The sequence below is a fragment of the Lithobates pipiens genome, unplaced genomic scaffold, assembly GCF_037356315.1.
Source record: "Lithobates pipiens isolate NorthernLeopardFrog02 unplaced genomic scaffold, aLitPip1_a1.2 Scaffold_1, whole genome shotgun sequence".
Taxonomy (NCBI): Eukaryota; Metazoa; Chordata; class Amphibia; order Anura; family Ranidae; genus Lithobates; species Lithobates pipiens.
Genome location: NW_027507685.1, coordinates 237,061,819 through 237,086,062, shown reverse-complemented (window position 1 = coordinate 237,086,062; position 24,244 = coordinate 237,061,819). Strand labels below are relative to the sequence as shown.

General features: G+C 42.7%; 1 protein-coding gene across 1 annotated transcript; it reads left to right on the top strand.

Moving 5' to 3' along the window:
- Window positions 1–1,460: 1,460 nt before the first annotated feature.
- On the top strand, window positions 1,461–2,947 carry LOC143987763 (olfactory receptor-like protein OLF1). Its single transcript, XM_077486761.1, has one exon. The coding sequence runs from the start codon at window positions 1,461–1,463 to the stop codon at window positions 2,394–2,396; it is 936 nt and encodes a 311-aa protein (XP_077342887.1). The 3' UTR covers window positions 2,397–2,947.
- Window positions 2,948–24,244: the final 21,297 nt, after the last annotated feature.

The following is a 24,244-nucleotide window of genomic DNA, read 5'->3' as shown; positions in this document are numbered from 1 at the left end:
TCCTAGTCAAGAATAAAAATATATGGGCATTTGATGTGATCTTCTGGGACTCTATCTTCTTTCTCATTTGGACTTCTCAAGTCAGGTGGCACTCACCCAGCGGAATTGACCCCTTCGCTTTGTGTTTTTCTTAAGTAGCCAAAGCCCAGCTAAGAGTTTGGGTTTAACAATGGTAAATTTCATTTTTATGACATCACTGCTTTGTGCTGAGTGGTTGAGGGAAGCCGGGGCTGAGAGATGTCTTCAGTCTCTGGAGTTTGGCCCTCTGGAGCGAAGAGTGTTGCTGCCACATTATAAAATCTGAAAATTATTTTCTCCATGGCTCAGTCGGATGGGACTTCCACGCGGAGCTCAGGCTTGTAGTTTAATGTGCAGGAAGACTTGAGAACAGTTCACCAGCACTAAAATACTTGTGCAGCAAAACTCACACAGGTAAAATGATGGTCTAAATGATGGACTGCAAAGTACACACTCTTTTACTGTACGTTGCATTGTGTATTCATTAAAAATCATGAAATGTACTTACATGACCTAGGAGCTCAGGGAGATAGAGAGATAGCACACTGTGGCTATGCACACATGACCCCATTCAATGGGGTATTTGATGGTATTATGAGAGGTTGAGAGGCACACAATAGGGCAGAATGTTGGGGGGGGGGGAGATATAAAATACAAGGGTCAAAGTTCCATCAATTCACCAAATAGGAATCCAACTTCAGCCACAATTACGCTTGTATCAGGTAGCACCATTAGTCTCAGCAATCCTAGTGTTCAAAAAGTAGCACACAGCCAATACAAAACTACAAGTCCAAATAACCTTAGTGTCCAAATAGCAGCACATGTCTGATTTAGAATTACAAGTTCTTGCAGTCTTAGGTTGGTCATACACCAGTCATTTTATTTTCATTCAACCAATGCTTGTAAAACGACCCTATAGACTGTAGAACCACTTTTAAGTGCAAAATAAACAATACAGTATATATAAAAAATGGCATACTAACATGATTAATAGTACGATTTACAGTATATAACAAAGCAAAGTATCCAAGAGCAAAGTCTAGTTGTTGTTCTCTTGCATTTTTTTTTGGATGTTTGTCTACACCTTAGGATGCTTAGGGAGCTTAGGTTAGTAACAGGAACAAATAAAATGGCACTGTATAGTTTTTGCTGGAGTGAAATAGGCAATAGACAAATGTTTTTTCTCAAGAAGCTCTAGAAAACGTAGCTTTCAATATGCCATACAACCAAAATGTTATAAATATATGAGCCTAAATGTTTTTTTTTTTTTTAAACAGAATTCATGTACGGTAATAGTATTGTAAATTGGGGTTCAAACAGTTGTTTAATTTTTTTTGTAACCATTACAAACAAATCATTGACACCAATTTTGTAAGCCACTAAATGCACGTTGTATCACTATGAAAGGAGGTATCTTTATCTCTTTTTGTGTTTTAGGGGCCATGCTGATATTTGACTATGGGAACCGAACCCTGGCCTCCGTTTTCATCATTGTTGGGTTTGAGACAATTCGAGAGGTGGGGCTCTTTCTATTCTGTCTTTTCTTGTGCATGTACATTGTAACTATTGGTGCCCATATACTCATCATAGGTCTTGTCATCCTAGATCATAATCTTCATAAACCGATGTATATGTTTTTGGCTAACTTCTCTATAGCAGAGATCTGCTATATTACAGCAACTGTGCCCAAGATGCTTGATGCCCTCTTGACCGGGAATAAAGAGATCTCCTACTCTGCTTGTATGGCTCAGTTTTACAGCTTCTTTGCCTCTGGGGCCACTGAAAACTGTTTCTTAGTTGTCATGGGCTATGACCGCTATGTAGCCATCTGTCAACCTTTGTACTATCATACCATGATGGCCAAAAAAAATAGTCTTGGTTTAGCCATAGGAGCCTGGACTGGTGGTCTGTTGGCTGCTACATCTCCTACTCTATGGGTATCTACCCTGAACTTCTGCTACCCCAACCGCATTGAACATTTCTTTTGTGATTATGCCCCTCTTTTGAAGCTCTCATGTGAAGACACTTCCAAAGGAGAGTTTGCTTTCACTGTTGTATCTTGGAGTCTCATCTTGGGCTGCTTTTTCCTAACACTGATGTCTTATGCCTTCATAATCTTCTCTGTTCTAAAAATTTCTTCCACTGAGGGACAGAAAAAGGCCTTCAGCACTTGTGCTTCCCATTTAACTGTAGTATGCATCTTTAACGGGACAGTCATTTTCATGTACATACGACCCACCTCCACTATTCGCTTCACATTAGACAAGGTGGTATCTATCTTCTACAGCGTTGTGACTCCACTTTTGAACCCCATCATCTACTGCCTGAGGAACAAAGATGTGAAAAATGCAGCATACAAAGCTTTACAAGAGGTTTAAATATGAGTAATGGATAGGAGGTGCAAAATAATCAATTATACGTTTTTGTCAAGCCGCTCTTTTGCAGACATCAGATAAAACATGTTACAGTAGAGCTTAATCTTAGACAATATTTATTTTAAGAATGCACAGTGCATCATCAGTAACTCTTTTTTCCTCAAAATGTAGTTTTCACCTTTTTTTCATTTTTTTGACTTTATGCTGCTGATCGTGTCCAACCTCTTTCAACCACTTCCTGACTACATGCACTTGCTCCATTGTCTTATACACATCATTGTTCTGGACTAGCTTTCTGATAGTGACAACGGTAAACCATGCCTGCACAGTGTGTATCGGCACAGCTACTTGTAGTTTCCACTAGGGTTGTGTGTGACAGAGTGGCAAAACAGGGGCTCAATTGAAAGACAGTTGTCACCTGTAATAGTGTATGAATAAAGACCTTCATAGCAGTCCATGGGTCTGGCCCCCTTATCTACATGCAGGGCGCCAGTTATAGTTTATTTCAGATTTGTTGAAATTATCCATGAAATTATTTGTATTATTATTATTTATTTTTTTGAGGCACGTTATTAGGGCCAGAGGCTCTAATAGGCTTCAAAAAAGGGTGGGCTTGTGGTGGTGTGTGATCACCACTGCCCATCTCTGGGGGAGGGGGGAATGGGATGTGTTTGGGTGGGGGGATGATCGCCACAGTATTATTTTAATGAAAGTGAGATATCTAAAAAGAAACCAACTTCTGAAATTATGCTCGTAATGTTTCTATGGTAGTTTAGAGATTGGTTTTAGACATGTAAAATTTTGGATAATTCTGGAGACATTTTCATTATTCGGAGATTGAAATGTGTATATATAGCTCTAAATCACAATAGTAAGCCCTTGTACAAACGGTCGGACATTCCGACAACAAAATCCGTCTGATTTTTTCGACGGATTTTGTCCGAAACTGGTGTTGCATACACACGGTCGGACAAAGTTGTCGGGAAAACCCAATCGTTTGGAACATGATGACGTTTGTGCGTTGCGACGGGACTACGTTCAGGCTAGTAGCCAATAGCTTTGGTCTCGTAATTTGATATGAGCATGCGTGGCACTTTGTCCGATTGGAATTCTCTACAAATGTTTGGACAAAGTCCGATCGGATCATGTTGTCGGAAAATTTTATATCCAACTCTCAAACTTTGTTGGTCGGACATTCTGACGGAAAACGTCCGATGGAGCCCACACACGGTCGGATTATCCGACAACACGGTCCGATCGGACATTTTCCGTCTGAATTTCTGACCGTGTACAAGGGCTTACACATTTCAACAAATCTAAAAATAAACCATAAGAAAGCAACAAATTAATTTGTATTACTTTGTTTGATTTGGATGACATGATGTGATAATTTGGGCTTTTGTTAATGTCTGAAACCTCTGAAATAACATAATGGCATAATGTTCGAAGCATCCAAAATAACATAATGTATAATACAAATTGATTTGTATCCATTTCATTTTTCATTATTATAAAAAATACAATACATACAAAATGGAAACACATTGCAATAAATACAGTAAGGAATAAAATTAAAATAAGATGATGATTCCTAATTATTGTGTTTGGGTTGGATGGAGGTGGATCCATCATAATCTCCAAATCATACCATAACCTTAGAATCTGAAAATGAACATAGTACCATTCGTTATGTCATGGTCAGGGGTCCAGCTCAGAGACCAGTAGCTATAGCAGTAGAGGGACTTCCACCGAACAGCAGGATAGGTATCAGCTTACCTGATGTGCGGAGTATAAGCACTTAACCGGTGTTCACCAGAGCTCCTGATGGTGAGGATGGGTTTAGCTGCACATTAATACCAAGTTGTGGCCCTCAGGATCGCCCCACCAAGAGGTGAGCAAGCTGGGGTTAAGTAACGGATATTGAAGGTAAGGATCGAACAGAAGCGTAGTCAGTAGACAAGCCAAAGGTAGGTAGCAAGTAGTTGCAGGTTGGGATCAAGCTGAAGTGAAGTTGAAGAACAAGCCAAGAGTCAGTAATGAGTGGTAGCAACGATATGGACGGCAGCAGGAAAGACAAAAGCAAGATACTGGCTGAATAGAGCACAATAATCTGGCATACAGGAAGTGTAGCAACATGGCTTAAATCAGGAAGTTCATGGGAGGAGCAAAGAGTTCAAGGTTTAGCAGAAGTCAAGGCACAAGGCAGGGTTGTCCAATGGATCAGACATGGTGCTGCCCACCGTCTTAGGTAGCTCAGCGAGAAGCGTCATTGCCAGATGCAGTAGTGGTACCAGGTTCAAGTCCAGGCTATGACATGTTACTTTTGGATACTTGTGACTCCAGTTGATATCATCCAATCAGTTCATTCCGTTTCTCTTTGTGACTTGGATTAGAAGGGATGGCTCAAAGTACATAAGTAATCCCCCCAAATCACATGTTAAAATTAATAAAGTCAATCTTCCAAAATAACGTCCAAAAATACGTTTCGATCCGGAACGAGTTTACGAAACAAATTCAAAAAAACAAATATATTCTATCATAAGGAATATGACAAAACAAAATGATTTACTAAACAAATAACTCCAAAATGGAAACATTTTTTTCATTGTACACATTTCTGCTTTTGGATACTGAATTATAAACCGAGAAATTAGAAACAGGAAATTAAAAATTTAATCTAACCATAGATACCCAACTTTAATATTTGCAAAGTAGTTTATTTATGATATGAAGAAAGAAGGGTATTTACTTTTTTTATTATTTAGTACCAGTAAAATAACACACACACACACACACACACACACACACACACACACACACACACACACACACACACACACACACACACACACACACACACACACACACACACACACACACACACTTAAAAAGTGAATTAAACATTTACCAATGGTAGGTTATCTGCTCACTAGATTTATAAGAGAATCAACTGGCATTTTGTTCACTTATCAAACAGATATAACAAAATGCTTTTAGTTGTATTTTTAACAAGCCTAAGCAGATCAAATAAGAGAAGTTCATTCTGAAGGTGTATACTTGGGGGTCTATTTATAAATGTTTTTACCATAGATTCACATAACTGTCCTACAAAATTTAATTGATTTGTCTAATTGGATTCCACTGGAAAAATATATAAAACTTGGGACAAAGTTGTGTAACCAGGCCCTTTAACAAGGGGGCCCCCAGATCCGAGTTCAGCAGTGTGGCGGCCTGACTTTCCTTATTCAGTTAAGGGGTGGAGCCACCTAGTGATGCCACCTGGGCAGAGCCCCCCTACCCCAAAGCACTCACCCCCAAAGCACCCACCCCATGTTAAGGGCATGTGGCCTGGTATGGTTCAGGTGGGGAAAGAGGCACTTGCTTGTCCCTTGCTTACCTGACCTGCTGGGCTGCATGCTTGAAAAAGGGTCTGAAATGGATTTTGGGGGGGGGGGACCCCACAACGTGTTTTTTTTTAATTTCATATTGCCTGCATTGTTGTGTTTACATTTCTGCTGTCAGTGGGGAAGCCAGCTGACAGCTGATGGCGTGAGGCTGGATTCACAGCCCGCTGCTTAACAACCAGCTATTCTGCACACGGAATTTGAATCGGTCAATCATTTTTCGACCGATCCGACTTTGAATCATTCTAAAAATTTGGAATTCGTTTTTTAAATTTTTAAAATGAAACAAAATGTAAAGAATTCTGAAACCACACTAAACAAATTCTGAAACTAAATTAGTAACATAACAAATATATATGAAACTAAACACATTTTTCTGTTCTGCACATGTCTAGTTATCCTCAGTTTTGCTCTCCTCCCCAGTGACACCGTTTCTGTGTTCCCCTACACAGTCACTATCCTTCTTATAACACTGCCAAGAGTATTTACAATGGTCGCCTTTGTAAGAAATATTGTGTTCTGATTACTGTATGTGGTTAATGCATGTAATGAAAGCACCATATTTGAGTTATGATTCCTTTTTCTAATTTAGCATTAACTTTTCTGTATCTTTTTGCTTGACATTTATACACCAAATAGACATGCCATTAGGACAACCCACCATATCCCGTTGAGGCATGGACTCAATTAGACTTCTAAAGGTATGCTGTGCTATCTAGCACCAAGCCGTCAGTAGCAGATGCTTTGAGTCCTGTAGGTTGTGAGGTGAGGCCTCCATGAATCTGAGGGCTCGGTCCAATTTCAATCAGTGTGTGGCCTTCCTTGCTCAACAGAAGCCATTTGTTTGATCAACTTTTGCTGAAGGGGCATGCCGGAAAACGTTTCTCAATCAGCACCTGCAGCCACTGATCAGTGTATTCAGACATTGGTGGGCCCCACTGTCATAATACAATGTCCCAGCAGAGAGGATTTCTCCATCCACGTTTCTTGTGTTGATGGAGCAATCTGTAATGTTTTTTTCGCTTAGCTCAATGGACAAATGAAAAAAACTAAACATCTATGGGCAGCTTCAGACTTGTAATTCAAAAAATATCTCCAAGATCCTGGCAACTCTTCTCAATTAATTTCCAATGACCCCAAGGAAACTGATTATGTGATTGAACTCTCTCCACAGTACCAGTAAAATAAATCACACACACTCAATTAAAAAGGGAATTAAGCCTTTACTTAACTGATAACCACCAGTAGGATATCCGCTTACTAGGTATATGGAAGGACCAACAGGTCATTTTTGCACTTATCAAACAGATACAACAAAATGCCTTTATTTGTATTTTAACAGACCCAAGGAGATCAAATAAGAGAAGTTCATTCCGAAGGTGTGGACTTTGGGGTCTATTTATAAAAGTTTTCACCAAAGATTTACACAACTGTCATACAAGATTCATGAATTTTTCTAATTGGATTTCATTGGAAAAAAAATATAAAAACCTGAGTCAAGGTTGTGTAAATCTTGGGTGACTAGGCCCCTTGTAATCAGGAAGTGCAAGGGACATGATTGTTCTATAGTCATGGTCCAAGAAGGATTTTTTTTTTAGAGTCTGTTGCGTTTTGGGCTATGTCCAATAACACATATGCAAATTAATATGAATAATAGGAAATACATGGGTTAATGAAATCCTACTACAGTTCTAGGACACCAATAGGACCTTGCATGTTGACTTTTAGACTTCAGGTCTGTGTCATATATCTAAGCTCAAAGCTTACTGATCATACATCAGGGAACCATGATTTCCATTCATGTCTCAGGTCTGTATGTATCATGTTATCATTATCAACAGTTCAGCACAATTCCCACATTTAATGTTAGACACACCAGACATTTCCATCCACTACTAAGCTCAAAACCCAGTGTATAGGACTTAAAGTGGGACTACAGGCAAAATAAAAAAATGGCAGCTATAATGAAGTCTATTAAACTGAAGCTAAATTCTGCAATACTTACCTCTCCTTCTGTGGTCTGACACCCTTTGCATTTCCTACTTGGCTTTTTCCAAGTGTCGGTCTTCATTGACCAGCGTGGGATGATATCACTATAGGCAGTCATCTCAACACACAGATGTTGTGCCAAATCTAAACTGAGCTACAGTATGCTTGAACAGATCAGTGTGCATCCCAAAGAAGACTGTGAGCAGGCAGGTAAGTTTCTTTTATTGCAGAAAAGACATAGCATGTCACTTCTGCAATAAAGAGCTTGCCTGTTTTCAGTTTTTGAAAGCAAGAGTTTAGTTTCTTATTATTAGCATGAATACAGCAAATTTTGTCTTTCTGAGACTTCCTGTAATGTAGTTGTATTATTTATTGATTCTTCTAGTTCAGTTCCTTGAAAAATTATTCATACCCCTTGAAATATCCCACATTCTGTCAATGTTATGTAGCGGATGACGTTTGGGATCAAATGTCACACGCATTGTAAATTTAGTTTTTACCTCGGGACCCTACGACACTGATTGTGTAGGTAAGGCTTAACACCAGTCTGGTAAGGCCATGTTTGAAATTCTGCCTGGTCATGTGAGCGGTGAGGTGCACATGACGGGCTAGAACCAGGCCTGGTTGGATGTTTGGGTATGGCCCTCTCGGAGCCAATCAGCAGGAGTGCTGGGCCCGCTGAGGAGTCTGGGAGGGGGTACTTAAGCAGGTGTGGGTCACGTGTTCGGGGGTTCTGGAGTTCGTGAGACCGGTGTGGTCTGTTCTGGTTCCAGGACTGGGGTAGCCCCATGAGGGGTCCCGGTCACGGGGTGTCGGACATCCCACAGCATGTTCCTTTCAGTGGCCCCTGATAGACCTGTCTGGTCTGGGGTAGGGATCCATCTGTTCCCGAGTCTCGGAACCTGCTGGTCCGAGGTGTGCTCTTGGCTTGGAGGGAAGCCACAGCTTGTGGAAGTGACCGGGGGAGGACTCTTCAGAGGAGGGCCGACAAGTGGCATCCTGAAAAGTGCCTTGTTACTGAGTTGGGAAGGACACACTTTTCCAGTACCACAAAGGAAGCGGGAAACGTTCCAGGCACGGTTGGAAAAAGGTTCCTGTTCAACTTCAGTTGATTGTTCAAGTTTTGAGTCAACGTGCTGACTGCCATGATCTCCGGCTAGAGGTCTGTTCAGCCTTGAAGTACCCAGCTGCAAGTGGCTACTCTCTGGTTGGAAGTAGAGACTTTGTTAAACCTGCAGTTCAAGGTACCTGAGTTCTTCGCCCGTGCCCTGTGTTTTGTGAAACTTCTACTGCAAAATAAAACCTTTTAAAAGGACTTTATCTGTGTCAGTATACAAGTCGTTGGGTATCAACCCTGGGAACCCCTAGACATGGAGGAGCAGGCCAGGAGAAGGTAACCGTTAAGCCCATTCAGTCAAGGCCGCCCTGCAATGGGTTATGGCCACTACAGTTTATGTAGCGTTACCCCCATGAGGGCTGCTGAGTTTGTTCATTACCTTTTGTCAGATGGCTTCGCTTCCGATCCCCCATGCAGTTACATGACACCAAACAGTCAAGACGCTGGATTTTATAATTCTTTATTCTGGGTAAAAAATTGGTGGGCTGTTCAATAGGGTATACGAGATGCCACTTCTGACCCCAGTTTTAGGTCAAAAGGTATTAATCTGTAGCCGTGGCTTGGTTAATTAAGTCCCTTAAAGCGATACTTTCCTGGTTCCAACTCTCTCATGTCGCACTTCCAATATGGACAGATAAGCATCACTCTGAATAATGCTGTGGATGTTGACCTCAAAGTCAAAGGTCACACTGCCTATTTCCATGACTTGTGTTGTCAAACTTCCCTCAATCCTGGAAAGTGCTTGATACTGTGGTCCTTGGATGCACAGTATGAAGTTACTGAGTAGCTCTGCTGGGTTGCACTCCCGTTGCTCTCTCTCCCAAACAACAGTCCATGTTCTACTCACAGAAAGTCGATCCCCAGTTTTTTCCTTCTGCTTAGATCCTACTTCCTCCTTCTCTTCCACGCTGTCCGGCACATCACCGCATGGGATGCCCGGTCTTCCTCCAGCGCTACAGCTGACTTCTCCTCCAGGGGCCAGACTTCGGCCTCCCTGTACTCGCCTCCGGCTATTCGGCTCCGGGATCTCTGAACTCCCGGGCCTCCGGACCACCTGAACCTCCCAGAGTATATGACCCCCCTTTTTATGAGAGACCTTCCATTGACCATAGAAATTTACCATTGGTCAATTCTCTCACATGGGTTTCCTGCCACTCTGGTCTCAGCCCATCCTCTCTTTCCAGCAGAATCCACTGTCAAGCAGAGGAGGTATCCCTGAGCCCAAGTGTAGGCAGCCACACCCCCTTCTACTCTAACACTCACATCCCTAAAAAATAAAATAAACAACCAGGCCAAGTAAAGAGCAGGACCTTGGCTAAATTTGCCTGTCTCTATATCCTATACTGTCAAAAAAACATCACTAAGCACCTACCTAAAAGTAGAGGGCGCTACAGTTACAACCAAAAACTTAAATGTATTTTATTGGGATTTTATGTGATAGATTAAAACAAAGTGGCACATAATTGCGAAGTGGAAGGAAAATAATAAATGGTTTTCAATTTTTTTTTTACAATTAAATATGTTAAAAATTTCAATACTTTGTAGAACCCCTTTTTGCTGCAATTACAGCTGCAAGTCTTTTTGGGGATGTCTCTGTAGTGCCAGTACTCCTGAAGGGTACGCGCTATGTTTGTAAATTTCATTTTTTTCTAAGACTTTAGTTGGGTCTTGGGGTTAATTTCTTTAAAATTGTGGTTTTGGCATCAGTTTGGCTGGACTGTAATGTTCTGCCTGGTCATAGGTGTAGGTATCACCTTTGACAGGCATTGGAACGCAGTCTGGCTGAACGCATTGGGTACCAATCTCTCTCTCTGAGCCAATCAATGGGTGCGTTGTCTTGATGTGTATTTAAGGGGCTGAAGTCACATGGTTCTGGGTTCTGGTCCAGAAGTATGTTCTGACTACATGGTCCTGGTCCTCCTGACCAACCCCCAGAGGCCTCATGGCCTGGGGTGCGGATCCATCCATTTCCGAGTCTCGGGACTGGCTAGCCCGAGGCACAGTAACTGGAAGGAGGATTCTAAAGTGGTCCCATGCCGTCTCGGGTTTGGAAAGATCCAGCAACTCAACATGCAACCAGGGGAGGACTCTTGAGAAGAGGGCCACGCATGAGGCTGGCTGCTCAGTAAGAACCCGGAAGCTGAGCTGTAAGGACACCAATTAAATCTGCAATTCTTACGGTATAGCCAGACCGGCTGCAAGATACTGGTACTGTAAGAAAGTTCCTAATTTCATCTTTCAGTTACAACTAAGTTCCTGTGAGAGACTTTCAGTGTTCATCTAAAGTTTGCAACCAAGTCTGTGGCAGAGACTTTGCTAAGCTAAAATCACTTGTTGGCTGCTAGATCCACAAACAAGGATTTATCCAACAGTTAAAGTATCCAGTTGCGAGTCACTATTCCCTGGATCATCTAGAGAGAGACATTTATTAAGTGTCAACAGTTTCCAAAGTACCTGAGCTATTCTACCCATACCCTTTATTCCCAACTGAGAGACTGAGTTTCTGTTCAACGTTTTATGTAAATAAAAATTCCTAAAGGAATTCAAGTGTCGGTCTCTGCAGTTATTGGGCCATCAACCTCGGGAACCCCTAGACAAGAACGATGAGCTACGAGGTGGAAAAGGTAAACGGTAAGCCCAAGAAAACCAGCCTCTCCTGCGGGGGTCAGTGCTACATCTCTACCAGCTTTTTACAAGTCTTGCCACAGATTCTCAGTTGGATTTAGGTCTGGACTTTGACTTGGCCATTCTAACATGTGAATATGCTTTGATCTAAACCAGTCCATTGTAGCTCTTGCTGTATGTTTTGGGTCATTGTCCTGCTGGAAGGTGAACCTCCAACCCATTCTCAAATCTTTTGTAGACTCTAAAGCCCCATACACACTATCAGTTTTTCTGCTGAGTTTTTCCTTCAGATTTACCAAAACCATATAATATGATGTCAAACCTTAGGAGTTTCAATGTGTATGCAATCAAGCAGGCCCTTGCACTACATGGTTTTGGTAAACCTGAAGGAAAAACTCAGCAGAAAAACTGATAGTGTGTACGCGGCATTACAGGTTTTCTTCTAAGATTGCTCTGTATTTGGCTCCATCCATCTTCCCATCAATTCTGACCAGCTTCTTTGTCCCTGCTAAAGAAAAGCATCCCCATAATATGATGCTGCCACCATGTTTCATGGTGGGGATGGTGTGTTCAGAGTGATGTGCAGTGTTAGTTTTCCACCACGCAGAGCATTTTGCTTTTAGGCCAAAAAGTTCAATTTTGGTCTTATCTGACCAGAGCACCTTCTTCCACGTTTGTTGTGTCCCCCACATAGCTTCTTGAAAACTGCAAACGGGACTTCTTATGGCTTTCTTTCAACAATGGTTTTCTTCTTGCCACTCTTCCATAAAGACCAGATTTGTGGCGAGCACGACTAATAGTTGTCCTGTGAACAGATTCTCCCACCTGATCTGTGGATCTCTGCAGCTCCTCCAGAGTTACCATGGGCCTCATGGCTACTTTTCTGATTAATGCTCTCCTTGTCCGGCCTGTCAGTTTAGGTGGACGGCCATGTCTTGGTAGGTTTGCAGTTGTGCCATTCTCTTTCCATTTCCGGATGATGGATTGAACAGTGCTCCGTGAGATGTTCAAAGCTTGGGATATTTTTTTATAACTCAATGCTTAAACTTATCCACAACGTTATCCATGACCTGTCTGGTGTGTTCCTTGGCCTTCATGATTCTGTTTGTTCACTAAGGTTCTCTAACAAACCTCTGAGGGCTTCATAGAACAGCTGTATTTATAATGAGATTACATTACACACAGGTGGACAATATTTACTAATTAGGTAACTTTTGAAGGCAATTGGTTCCACTAGATTTTAGTTAGGGGTATTCGAGTAGAGGGGGGTGAATACAAATGCACACCACAGTTTTCAAATTTTTTTTCTTAAAAAAATTGTATGACCATTTATAATTTTCCTTCTACTTTACAATTATGTGCCACTTTGTGTTGGTCTATCCCATAACATCCCAGTAAAATATATTTATATTTTTGGTTGTAACATGACAAAATGTGGACAATTTCAAGGGTATGAATACTTTTTCAAGGCATTGTAAGTATTTGTTATTGCAGAAGAGAAATTGCCCGTCTCTTCTGCAATAAGGAACTGCCTACTCATAGTTCTGCATAGGTCATCTTCTTTTTTTCATGCAGTATGGTTTAAACAGTTTTTTCAAAAGAAAACTTAATTTAACTCAGGGGTCCCCAAACTAGGGGTCCCCAAACTTTTTAAACAAAGGGCCGGTTTACTGTCCTTCAGACTTTGAGGGCAGGGGGGGGGGCAGACTGTAGCCAGCAAGAGTAGAAAATGTCTAAAGCCCCATACACACTATTAGTTTTTCTGCTGAGTTTTTCCTGAAGATTTACCAAAACCATGTAGTGCAAGGGCCTGCGTGATTGCATACAAATTGAAACGCCTAAGGTTTGACCTCATATTATATGGTTTTGGTAAATCTGAAGGAAAAACTCAGCAGAAAAATTAAGCCCCCATACACACAGTCGGACATTCTGATCACCAAATCCGTCGGATAATTTCCAACAGATTTAGTCCGGAACTGGTGTTGCATACACATGGTCGACAAGAACGCGGTGACGTAAATCACATACGACGGGATTAGAAACGGGAAGTTCAGCACCACGTGCGGCACCCTTTTGGCTCCTTCTGCTGATCTCGTGTTTATCACGTGTTAGTAGAAGTTTGGTGAGAGACGATTCGCGCTTTTCAGATTTGTGCTTCAGATTGTTACTGCTCTTCAGTGTGTGCTTGTGGGTGCGTATCTGATTATCAGTGTGTGTAGTCAGTTCGCATTTGTTGGTCGTGCGGACTATATCTTGGTATAGTACGCTTTGATTTTCAGTGCTTATTGTCCGCTCGTTTCTGGTTTTTAGTTTGTTCTTTCAGGCCTTGCTGTTTATCGGTGCTTTCTGTTAGTCTGTTCTGACCAGCCGACCGTTTTGAAGCCATGTTTCGTGTACGTACTCGTTGTAGAGTTCATGCTGTGCAGGGGCTTGGTGTTGGGTTTTTAACTTTGACACAAACCCAGTCCATGAACAGGTTGAGGAGGAGTTCATGGAGCAAGAATTGGTTGCTCCAGCGTGACCAGTTCTCACACTTGCCTTTGCTTCGTGAGACCCGGGAGAATAATCCTGATAATTTCAGGAATTATCTCTGGATGACGGACCCCGTTTTTCACCGACTGTTGGCTTTGCTGTCCCCTTATATCAGCAGGCAGTATACCTGCATGTGGCAAGCCATCACTCCGGAGCAGAGGCTGATCACCACGTTGCGGTACTTGGCAACAGGGAGAAGCCTTCAGGACTTCAAGTTCTCCACAGGCATCTCCCCCCAGGCTCTGGGGATCATTATTCCAGAGACCTATTCTGCCATAATTCAGGTCCTGCAGAAGGACTATATTAAGTTAAGTTTTATCCTTTAACATCACATTCTATGTATTTAATGTTTACTAATGTATTGTATTTCTTTTCTCATTCCTTAATTACCATGATTGCAATATGCTGTAATTGATATACTGTGCCCCTTTGTCCTCATGCATGCTGGAGGCTTTTAAAGTTCCTTTTTTGTCCTTCATGCATATTTGCCTTCACTAACCTCCCCAGCATGCTCTTCTGGGCCCATAAACCTATAGCCTAGTCACTTAGCAATGTATTTTGTCAGCTCCATAGTATTGCTTTCCCCTAAACACCCCCTAAAATGTGTACACATTTTATGTGTGTGCTTAAATTCATGTAGAGTGCCAGAGTTTTTTTTTTTTTGGTGGGCCAAACTCATTAGGAACCCCCCTCCCCCCAACTGCTAGGTCAGCTGATAGCAATCCTCTATCTGCTGACTTTGCCAAACCCAATACTCACTATACCTACCTCTTTTGTGGTCAGATTTATTAATGAATTCACCATGTAGTGGAAGGGCCTGCCTCAATACTTTCAAATGCTAGTGTTTTAAGTTTTTTTTCTTCTCCTATTATCTTGATAGGTAATAGCAGAATGTAAAAATGTGCTTCGATTTGTTCATTATTTTATTTTTATTTTTTTGTATTATGAGACTTCTTATCTGTCCGGTGAGCTGCCAATAGTGTAAGTAAGGAGGGGCTGGCCAAAGTATCACACATTATTTATGCATTCAGCTCTCAAGGAAGTGGAGAGGGTTATCTGTCCAAAACAGATGAGGTGAGGTGAGGAATCTGATAAGGGGACCTTATACTTTTGGCTTTAAATACTCATTTCCAAAAATGTTATACCAATCTTGGCCAAAAATGTTTGTGTCTAATCTGCTTGCACTGTTGATGTGCAAAATGACAATTTTTATTTTTATTGTTTGACTCCACAGTTTCCTTCAACGCCACCCGTTAGGACTTTCCCAATTTTGGAGGTGCAATTAATGGGAAACACATCCACATTGTCCCACCCCCCAACTCGGGGTCCTACTATTATAATTACAAGGGGTATAATAGTATCGTGATGTTGGCAGCGGTGTCAGCGACATATGACTTCCTGTATGTGGACGTGGGGAAAAATGGCCGGATGTCGGATGGTGGAGTGTTTGCACAGACGAAGTTCTACTGGCGTCTCCAGAGTGGCAGCCTGGGCTTGCCACCTCCAGAGGAGAATGTGGATGGCCCCCCTTCCTTTTTGTTGTGGATGAGGCTTTTGCTCTAGCAAACCATCTGATGCCACCTTTCCCAATAAGGACCCTCACCCTGGACCAGAGGATCTTTCATTTCCAGCTGGTCAGAGCCAGAAGAGCAGTGGAGAACACTTTTGGGATAATGGCCAGCCGGTTCTGCCTATTTTTGACTCCAATCAACATGGCAGAATATAAACTCAATCATATTGTGCTTTCGTGCTGCATTCTGCACATTTTTTTTGAAGAAACACTGACCAAACTATGTGGCCTCAGTTGGGCCTGATGCAGACTTGCCTGAACAGGCCAACCTGACGGCCCTTGAAGCTGGCCGTCCTGGCTTGCCCCCCCAAAGCGCCCGTGAGGTCAGAACAAGATATTTGGAGCACTTTGTGGGTAGGGGGGCTATTGATATGCCAGACAATGTCTGAGAGGCATTTTTTTAATACATTTTTCTTTCAAACTGCAATAATCTTTGTTTTCATTTACTGCTTGGCTTTGTTTTAGGTGTCTCCTAGGTTTTTGGGGGGGTTTTTTGGGCCTTTTTCTACCACAGTGCAAACCCAATTTCTGTGTGAGATGAGGTGACAGTCTCTTCTTCATATAATTTTATTATGTTGTGGGTCTGCTACACACACACCTTGTTTTTGTTTCAATGTATGTAGTGCATTACTGACAAAAATATTGCTCATTTTCAGCACCATGACAGAAATGTGTGGGGTCATGAAAATGGCGTGATTGGGGAAATTAAAAAAGCACTGTGGGTGTTATTTAATAAAGGCAAATCCACTATGCACTACAAGTGCACTGCAAAAGTGCACCTGAAACTGCACTTGGTGTGCAAAGTGGATTTGCCTTTAGTAAATAACACCCATTGTCACAGAAAACAACAACTTTACTACAAATACTGCTTTTGCGCATTGAAAAAGGAAGCCACACATTGTTGATAATTAAACTTTTTACTCAAAGCACATTCACATGTGCATTTAGAAAGGGGTTTTACAACAAACCAACATATTTGGTGTATATAAAACATTATTTTTGGTAACATTTAGATAACTTGGCGTTTTTGTGTAAACAGGCATGTATCAAAGCATAACAGAACACAGGAACTTACAAAGTTCAACTTTGAAAAGTGAAGACAATATCAGACATGAGTATATACAAACTGTGTTGATATTGCCTTCATCACATGGGGTGTCACCCCTGTAAAAGCCAAATTTGGAAGATGCACACAAATTGTGAATCAAAAAGTGGCCATTTTCCTCCTGATCCCATGCCTAATGCCAACATGTGCTATCTTCCATCATGGGGTATCAATGTACGTGTTTTGGGGGTGCAACCCCTTCATCTCAGCCACTTTAGTAGCAAGGAAGGGGTTGCACCCACAAAACGTGTGCATTTATCCCCCATGATGGGAGATAGCACATGTTGACACACTGTGTGCATCTTCCAAATTTGGCTTTTCTAAAAATTTAAAACTGGTTTTTAAAATTGAAAATGGATGCTAGCTAGTTTTGGGTGTTTCAGATTCTCCCTAAAACATCTTTATTTTTTGTTGAACATCATTGATGTTTATCTTGATATTATCTAAATCGCGATTGCACCCCATTATCTCCCCGATGAGGATCTGGGCACTTTCACTGGTAAAATGTGATTCTTCTTCCACAACATCCACATCACCTAAAAAAAAACAAAAAAAAACAAAAACAGTGTATTATAAATATGCAGGCATTCATTGATTAGCTTACCTGAAGGTGTTGTGGTGACAATTTCGCCAATTTCTACAATCTCTCCTTCCTCCCCCTCCTCTGCTTCTGGTGTTGGTATTTCTCCTTCTTTGGGAGGTGTGGGGTCCCTGGTGTCCTCAGACGTCCCAAGTCTTCTCTCCCCTATGAGAATGTAAAAAAGGAATACTTAGCACACAGATATTTGAGGGCAGAAATAGGAATCTGAAACATTGCTTGGAAGTGTCGTACAGTTGTGTTTTTTGGCAGAGTTCAAAGCTGAAAACATTATTTTTGACACTTTCTAAAGCTGGAATACTTACCTGTCGTGTGAACAAATGTAGTCAAGTGCAACTTGCCAAAATATCGTCTTTGGAGTGGGCTAACGAACGATGTTTATTACGAACGATTGAACCCATGAACATGAAAGTGGCCATTTTAAACTGTACAACATTAAATCAAAGCACATGGAGCAGTATGCAAGCAATAATAATAATAGGAACACACGACAACTACTTACTTTTTGAAGAACTCGCACGATCCTTCTGTACTGATCGTGCTCCCTCAGTTTCAAGTCTGATCAGCGTTTTCTTAGTTGATCCTTGGATCGTCATACCCCAAAATTCTTCTGAAGACTCTTCACAATTTTAGTCATGATCTTGGCCTTTCTGACATTTGGGTTTGGGTAAGGTCCATACATCTCATCAATGTCGTTCCTCTTCAATATGTCCACCATCTCCAACATCTCTCCAAAAGACATATTTGAGGCCTTAAATCTCCTCCTCCGGGATCGGGACGTTTATGGCTCCGAGCTTTCCTCGTCCTCCTCCTCATTAGTGGAATTATCATGCTCCTGCTGTGTCTCCGCCATGTGCTCTCCCCACTGCGCCGAAAGAGAAGGGGCAGGGAATAGACTAGAAAGAACGTCAGGGGCAGGCGGAGTTTCATGCATGCGCACTGTATATAAAACGCAACATGCGTGTGTCGTACGTACGATCTGTGAGCAGAGAGAGGAGCTGAAGCACCGATCGTTAGAAGGAAGGTACAATTTTAACTTGTTACATCACTAGCCTATACTACTTATAGATTGAGGCTTATATTGGGACAAGATTAGGAGAGTTTAGCCTGACATTAGGGTTTGTCTTGTGTTGTGTCTTGCAGAGAAGATGGATCCCTTCAAGGAACCACATTTTCTGGGGCTAATCATTGAAATGCTCAGGGAGCTGCCCTGCCTGTGGCAGATGAACAACCCCCTTTATAAGGACATAAGAAAGAGGAAGGCAGCGCTGGAGAAACTGCTTGGTTTGGTGAAGATCATTCTGCCCAGGGCAGACATGACCTATGTGTTGGCCAAAATTGTGCCCTGAGGAGTACATATCTGAGGGAGCGCAAGAAGTTCCGGGGGTCCATGAGATCAGGAGATCCAGATGACATTTATGTCCCCAGGATGTTGTATTATGAGAGGCTGTATTTTCTGGCAGACCAGAGGGAACCCAGGCCACCACTCTACAGTCTTCCTTCAAGGCTTCCTTTACCCCCAGCTGAGGCTTCCAATGTCCAACCTGGGCCTTCCAGGCAGCAACATGTGGAGGGGCCGAGCTTGAGACAGGCGTAGCATTGTTGAACATATTTCTTGTCATACATTTAATGATGATTACTAGATGTTGTTATTGATCAGTGAGTTGTGATTTAACAAAGTGGTTTACATATCAATAGACAATAGTGACCAAAAATGATTGGGACAAGAATGAAAAATGCTGGGCTCAGAATGATAGTCTGTTCTATTTGGTAACATTCAATTTGCAACAGTCATGAGCACAAAATTGCGTGATTGATGACCAAAAAACTATGTCCCATTTTCATACACAGGAAGACCTCAGCCGGGAGGAGGCTGTGGCACTTGGCAGTCGGGAGGGGGCTGTGGCAAGTGGCAGCCAGGAGATCGACCATCGCTCCCTTCTCCTCCTCCACCTCCTGCCACAACTACAAGAGCAGAGCCACAGCCTGGAAGGAAGCCTGGAGGGAAGTGCCAAAGGAAGACCAGAGAGTGATGGCTTGGGTTCAGTCTGGTCTGACAGAAGATGCAGGCTCTTGTATGACCACAGCCTGGGGACATAGATGTTATCTGCTCTTCCTGATCTCTTGGACTTCTGGACCAGACTGTTCTCCCTTTAGATATGTACTCCTCAGGCCATCAATTTTGCATTTAAAAAATAATTGATGTCTGCCCTGGGGGCCAAAGGCTTTGCCAAATTGACCAGTTTCTCCAGCGTTGCCTTCCTGTTTATTTGTTTATGACACCGAAATAAAGTTTTTTTTTGGTTCATGAAATACTTGCCTATGTTTTTTACTTCAAAAAGGACAGTTTAGTTGTGAGTAGGCAGGTACATTTCAAAAATACAAAGTCAAATTAAAACAAGGGGCACCAACACCAAACAGCCTCCTAGAGATTAAAAAATAAAACAATAAAATAAAAAGACAATAATGGTGTTGTGGTAAGTTGACACACAAAACACACCAAAAAAATTACGAAGAAAAAAAACCAACCACAAAATTTACGCAAAAAAAAAATGATTGGGGAGATCTGACGAATTAAAATATTGTATTCATGAAATCAGGAAAAAGAATAAAGAAATACGTTTTGGAGAAGTGTGTGTGAATATGAGCAGCAAAACAATTTCATTCTTGTAGCATTATAAAGAAAAAGAGAATGCGCTGCATTAAACAATTTTTAACATTGCAGCGTGACAAATGCGCTATATCGATTACAAATTGAGCATGTGTGGCACTTTGTCTGTCGGACCAGAACCTGCGAACAGACCTAAAATTCCCATAAACTTTAGAACCTTATTAAAGTCTATGGGACTCGAACGTTCAAAATAAAAAGTGCTAATTTTAAAGGCTAATATTTAAGTTATTGTCCTAAAAAGTGTTTGGGGACCTGGGTCCTGCCCCATGTATCAATGCAAAAAAAAGTTTTAAAAATGTCCGTTTCTTCAGGAGCAGTGATTTTAATAATGCTTAAAGTGAAACAATAAAAGTGTAATATTCCTTTAAATTTCATACCTGGGGGGATGTCTATAGTATGCATGTAAAGGGGCACATGTTTCCCGTGCTTAGAACTGTCCCTGTACAAAGTGTCATTTCTGCAGGAAAAAAGTAATTTAAAAGCACTTGTGGCTATAATGAATTGTCGGCTCCCCGTGATACAGAGAACAGTCATTGAAAGTCATTGAAAAAAAAAATGTGTGGGGTTCCCCCCAAATTCAATTACCAGACCCTTCAGGTCTGGTATGGATTTTAAGGGGAACTCAACCCCAAATTAAAACAAAATGGCATGGATTTCCCCCAAAAATCCATACCAGACCCTTTATCTGAGCACGCAAACTGGCAGGCCACAGGAAAAGGACAAGAGAGTGCCCCCCCCCTCCTGAACCATACCAGGCCACATGCCCTCAACATTGGGAGGATGCTTTGGGGGTCTGTGACCCCTCAAAGCACCATGTCCCCATGTTGATGAGGACAAGGGCCTCATCCCCACAACCCTGGTCGGTGGTTGTGGGGGTCTGCGGACGGGGGGCTTATCAGAATCTGGAAGCCCCCTTTAACAAGGGGACCCCCAGATCCCCCCCGTTTGCAATGGTAAGGGGGTACAAAAGTACCCCTATCATTTCACTAAGAAAGTGTAAAAATTTGTTTAAAAAAACACAGACACCGTTGAGAAAAGTCCTTTATTAAAAATAAAAAAAATAAAAAAAAGATTCCAGCGGTATTAATCCACTCTTGTTATCCAGTGATGGGGGATCTCTTCTCCGGGGTCCAGCGATGGGTGATCTCTCCCGATGGTCCAGAGATGGATAATCTCTCCTTATGGTCCAGCGCAGCGCATTCATCCTGTCTCCACCATAGACACTGCGGGATTCCCGGCAGCCTGACACGTCTTAGCTGAGGAGGACGGGGCCACCCGTCACCTGACCCCACCCCCCTCTGGAAAGGAGAAAGCTGGGCTTCCCCAGTGATGTGCGGGTGACCCTGCCCCCCTCTGATATAACGGAGGCATACTATACACAACCCTGCATACAGGCATACTATACACACCCCCCAGGTATGAAATTTAAAGGAATATTATACTTTTATTGTTTAACTTTAAGCATTATTAAAATCACTGCTCCCGAAAAAACGTCCGCTTTTAAAACTTTTTTTCCCATTGATCCATGTCCCCTGGGGCAGGACCCAGGTCCCCAAACACTTTTTATGACAATAACTTGCATATAAGCCTTTAAAATTAGCACTTTAGATTTCTCCCATAGACTCTTACAGGATGTTCCGCGGCTTTTCGAATTTGCCGCGAACACCCCCATGTGTGCTTTCCCTTGATGTTGAGTCAGTAGATGCTTTGCATTCATTACTGAGATGATAAGATGTTTGGTTCTGCTGATGTACATTATATACAGTATTCTGCTTCAGCTCCTGAAGATGTTTACAAGATGTAGTGCCCTGATGTTTAAGCAGGGTTGCTCCTAAATTTACCTGCCAGGTGTAGTTACCTTGGCTCATTGTTAAGGATCAATTGATTTCACCCTAAGTCTAGAATTGCTGCACTTCTCTCTTCTGCCGCTAGGTGGCTGGGTGCCTGGTGGCATTAGATAAGACAAGGGCAAGGCAAGGACAGAGTAGGAGTGTATGGGGCATCTCAGCCAATGGGCAGGGGTTTTCTTGAATCCCTTGGCCTGATGGCCTATATATTTGGGTGGAGTCAGGCGATCGGCGTTCTGTGCCACCTGGATGGCTATCTGGGTGGATGTGTGTTGTATTGCCTGGGCTGCTAAGCCGGAGTATGGGCCTATCCCGGGCACATCTGGCTGCTAGGCTGTCTGAGGGCCTATCTAGAAGCAAGAGAGCAGCGCAGGGTTGGGATTGTGGCTTGCAGTCAAACCAGAAGTGACGGTTAGGCCGGCCAGAGAACCTGACGTGGTTGGAGGTAGAAGGGAAATCTGTTGCCACTAAGGACCCATCCACCTTATTACCAGGGACCACAGTGGGTAGCTGAAGTAAGTACCAGAGCAGAATTCTCACCAACCGGGCATGGTGAAGAATCGGGAATCTTCAGCAGGTGCCAAGCCAGGGACCCAGCCAGTGGAGGTGGGCTTGCAGATCAGCCTAGTGTGCCAAGCTAGGGACCCAGCAGAGAGAGGGGGGTGACGCTTGAGGAAGATACTACAGTGAAGATTTGAAGAGCTCAAGGGAATTATCTAGTCTAGAGAGCGAGAGACTGGGAGCTCAGTGGGTTGAAGAACTACAAGAAGGTATTGTAGTGGAAGGTGCAGAACTTTTACACATTGTGTTAGAGACTGTTGTCATAGGAGAAAGCATTCCTACACATGCAGATGTGACATCTGTCCCTGAATGGCTGTCTACCTGTAGAAGTCTCGGAGTCTGCCTATTAACATTGTAACTACCCAAGGGTGTCCTGGCCCTAACCCTCTCTCCCAAAGTTCTGTTTAAGAGAAATAAAAACTCTTTGCATTCAAGAAGTGCCTTGCGCCCATGAATCTAACTTGCAACCCACCCTATATGGAAGGATGTCAGCAGTTCTTGGCTCTAAAGGTTCTCATTAGACTAGAGGACACCTGGGACCTTTCTACAAAAATGTGCCAAGCTCAACCCACATCTATTTATGTTGGTTGACACCAGTGGCGCCAAGTCCATAAGGGCGCAGGAGTGCCACCTCCCCTCTCCTGCTACTCTCTAATAACCATCTATGGTCACTGCTGACATCCCCTATTCAGTTGTCCGGCCTCTTTTCAGTCACCGGGCATCTGAATTACAGCAGTGGGGGTGTTTTTTGGAGGCACTTGATTAGAGCCGTAGGGTCTAATAGGTGTCCAAAAAAGTGAGTAGCGGGCGCAACACTGTGCGTTTCTTGTCACTCAGCTCAATGTTAGCAAAGCTGAAGGAATTTGCTTTGCTAACATTGACCCGCCTCTCAGCCAATCAGGTTGCCGGGTCTGTTACCGGTCGCCTGATTGGCTGAAACGTCAGGCATTGTGATTGGACGCCTATTAGGCGTTCAATCATAGGAGAGGAGGACGGGAGAAGACACATGGAGGGGAGAAGACGCATGGAAGACACTGCTTGCCATCATCCTCTGCTCCACCAAGACAGGGTAAGTGCCGGGCAGATGACGAGCCGGCGGAGGTGGGGGGGGATCACAGTGGCAGCATTGGATGGCACAGTGGGAGCATTTGATGGCACAGTGACAGCATTGGGTGCATTTGGTGGCACATTGGCAGCATTGGGAGCATTTGGTGGCACAGTGGCAGCATTGGATGGCACAGTGGGAGCATTTGATGGCACACTGGGAGCATTTAATGGCACAGTGGCAGCGTTTGATGGGCACAGTGGCTGCAATTGATGAGCACAGTGACTGCGTTTGATGGCACAGTAGCTGCATTTGATGGCACAGTGGCACCGTTTGATAGGCACAGTTACAGTGGCTGCGTTTGATGGCACAGTGAGGCTGCAATTAATGTTTTTTTAATAGAATTTTTCAATTTGTTTGCGCCCCCCCCCCCACCCCCCCAAAAAAAATTTTAGAGTACCAGCCGCCACTGGTCCACATGCATTGTCCTATAATTGACTTGTAAGTGGGAATGGAGAAACTGTTTCTATTATTAGTGATACTCTTCAGTATTTTATTAGCCTTACTATTCTTTGTTATATGAGTGTTTTTAAGAATGTATAATAAATATAATTGTATAGCTATTGCTATCTGTATGTTCACTTGCACCATAAAAGTCTCATCAATGTAACCGCTTTGGTTTAAACATACTATATAGGGATGTCGGCTGCTTCCTTCTCAGAAAGAATTATTACCGCTTACTATTTTCATGTGTATTTTACAGGCATTGTCCACCACTGGCATGATA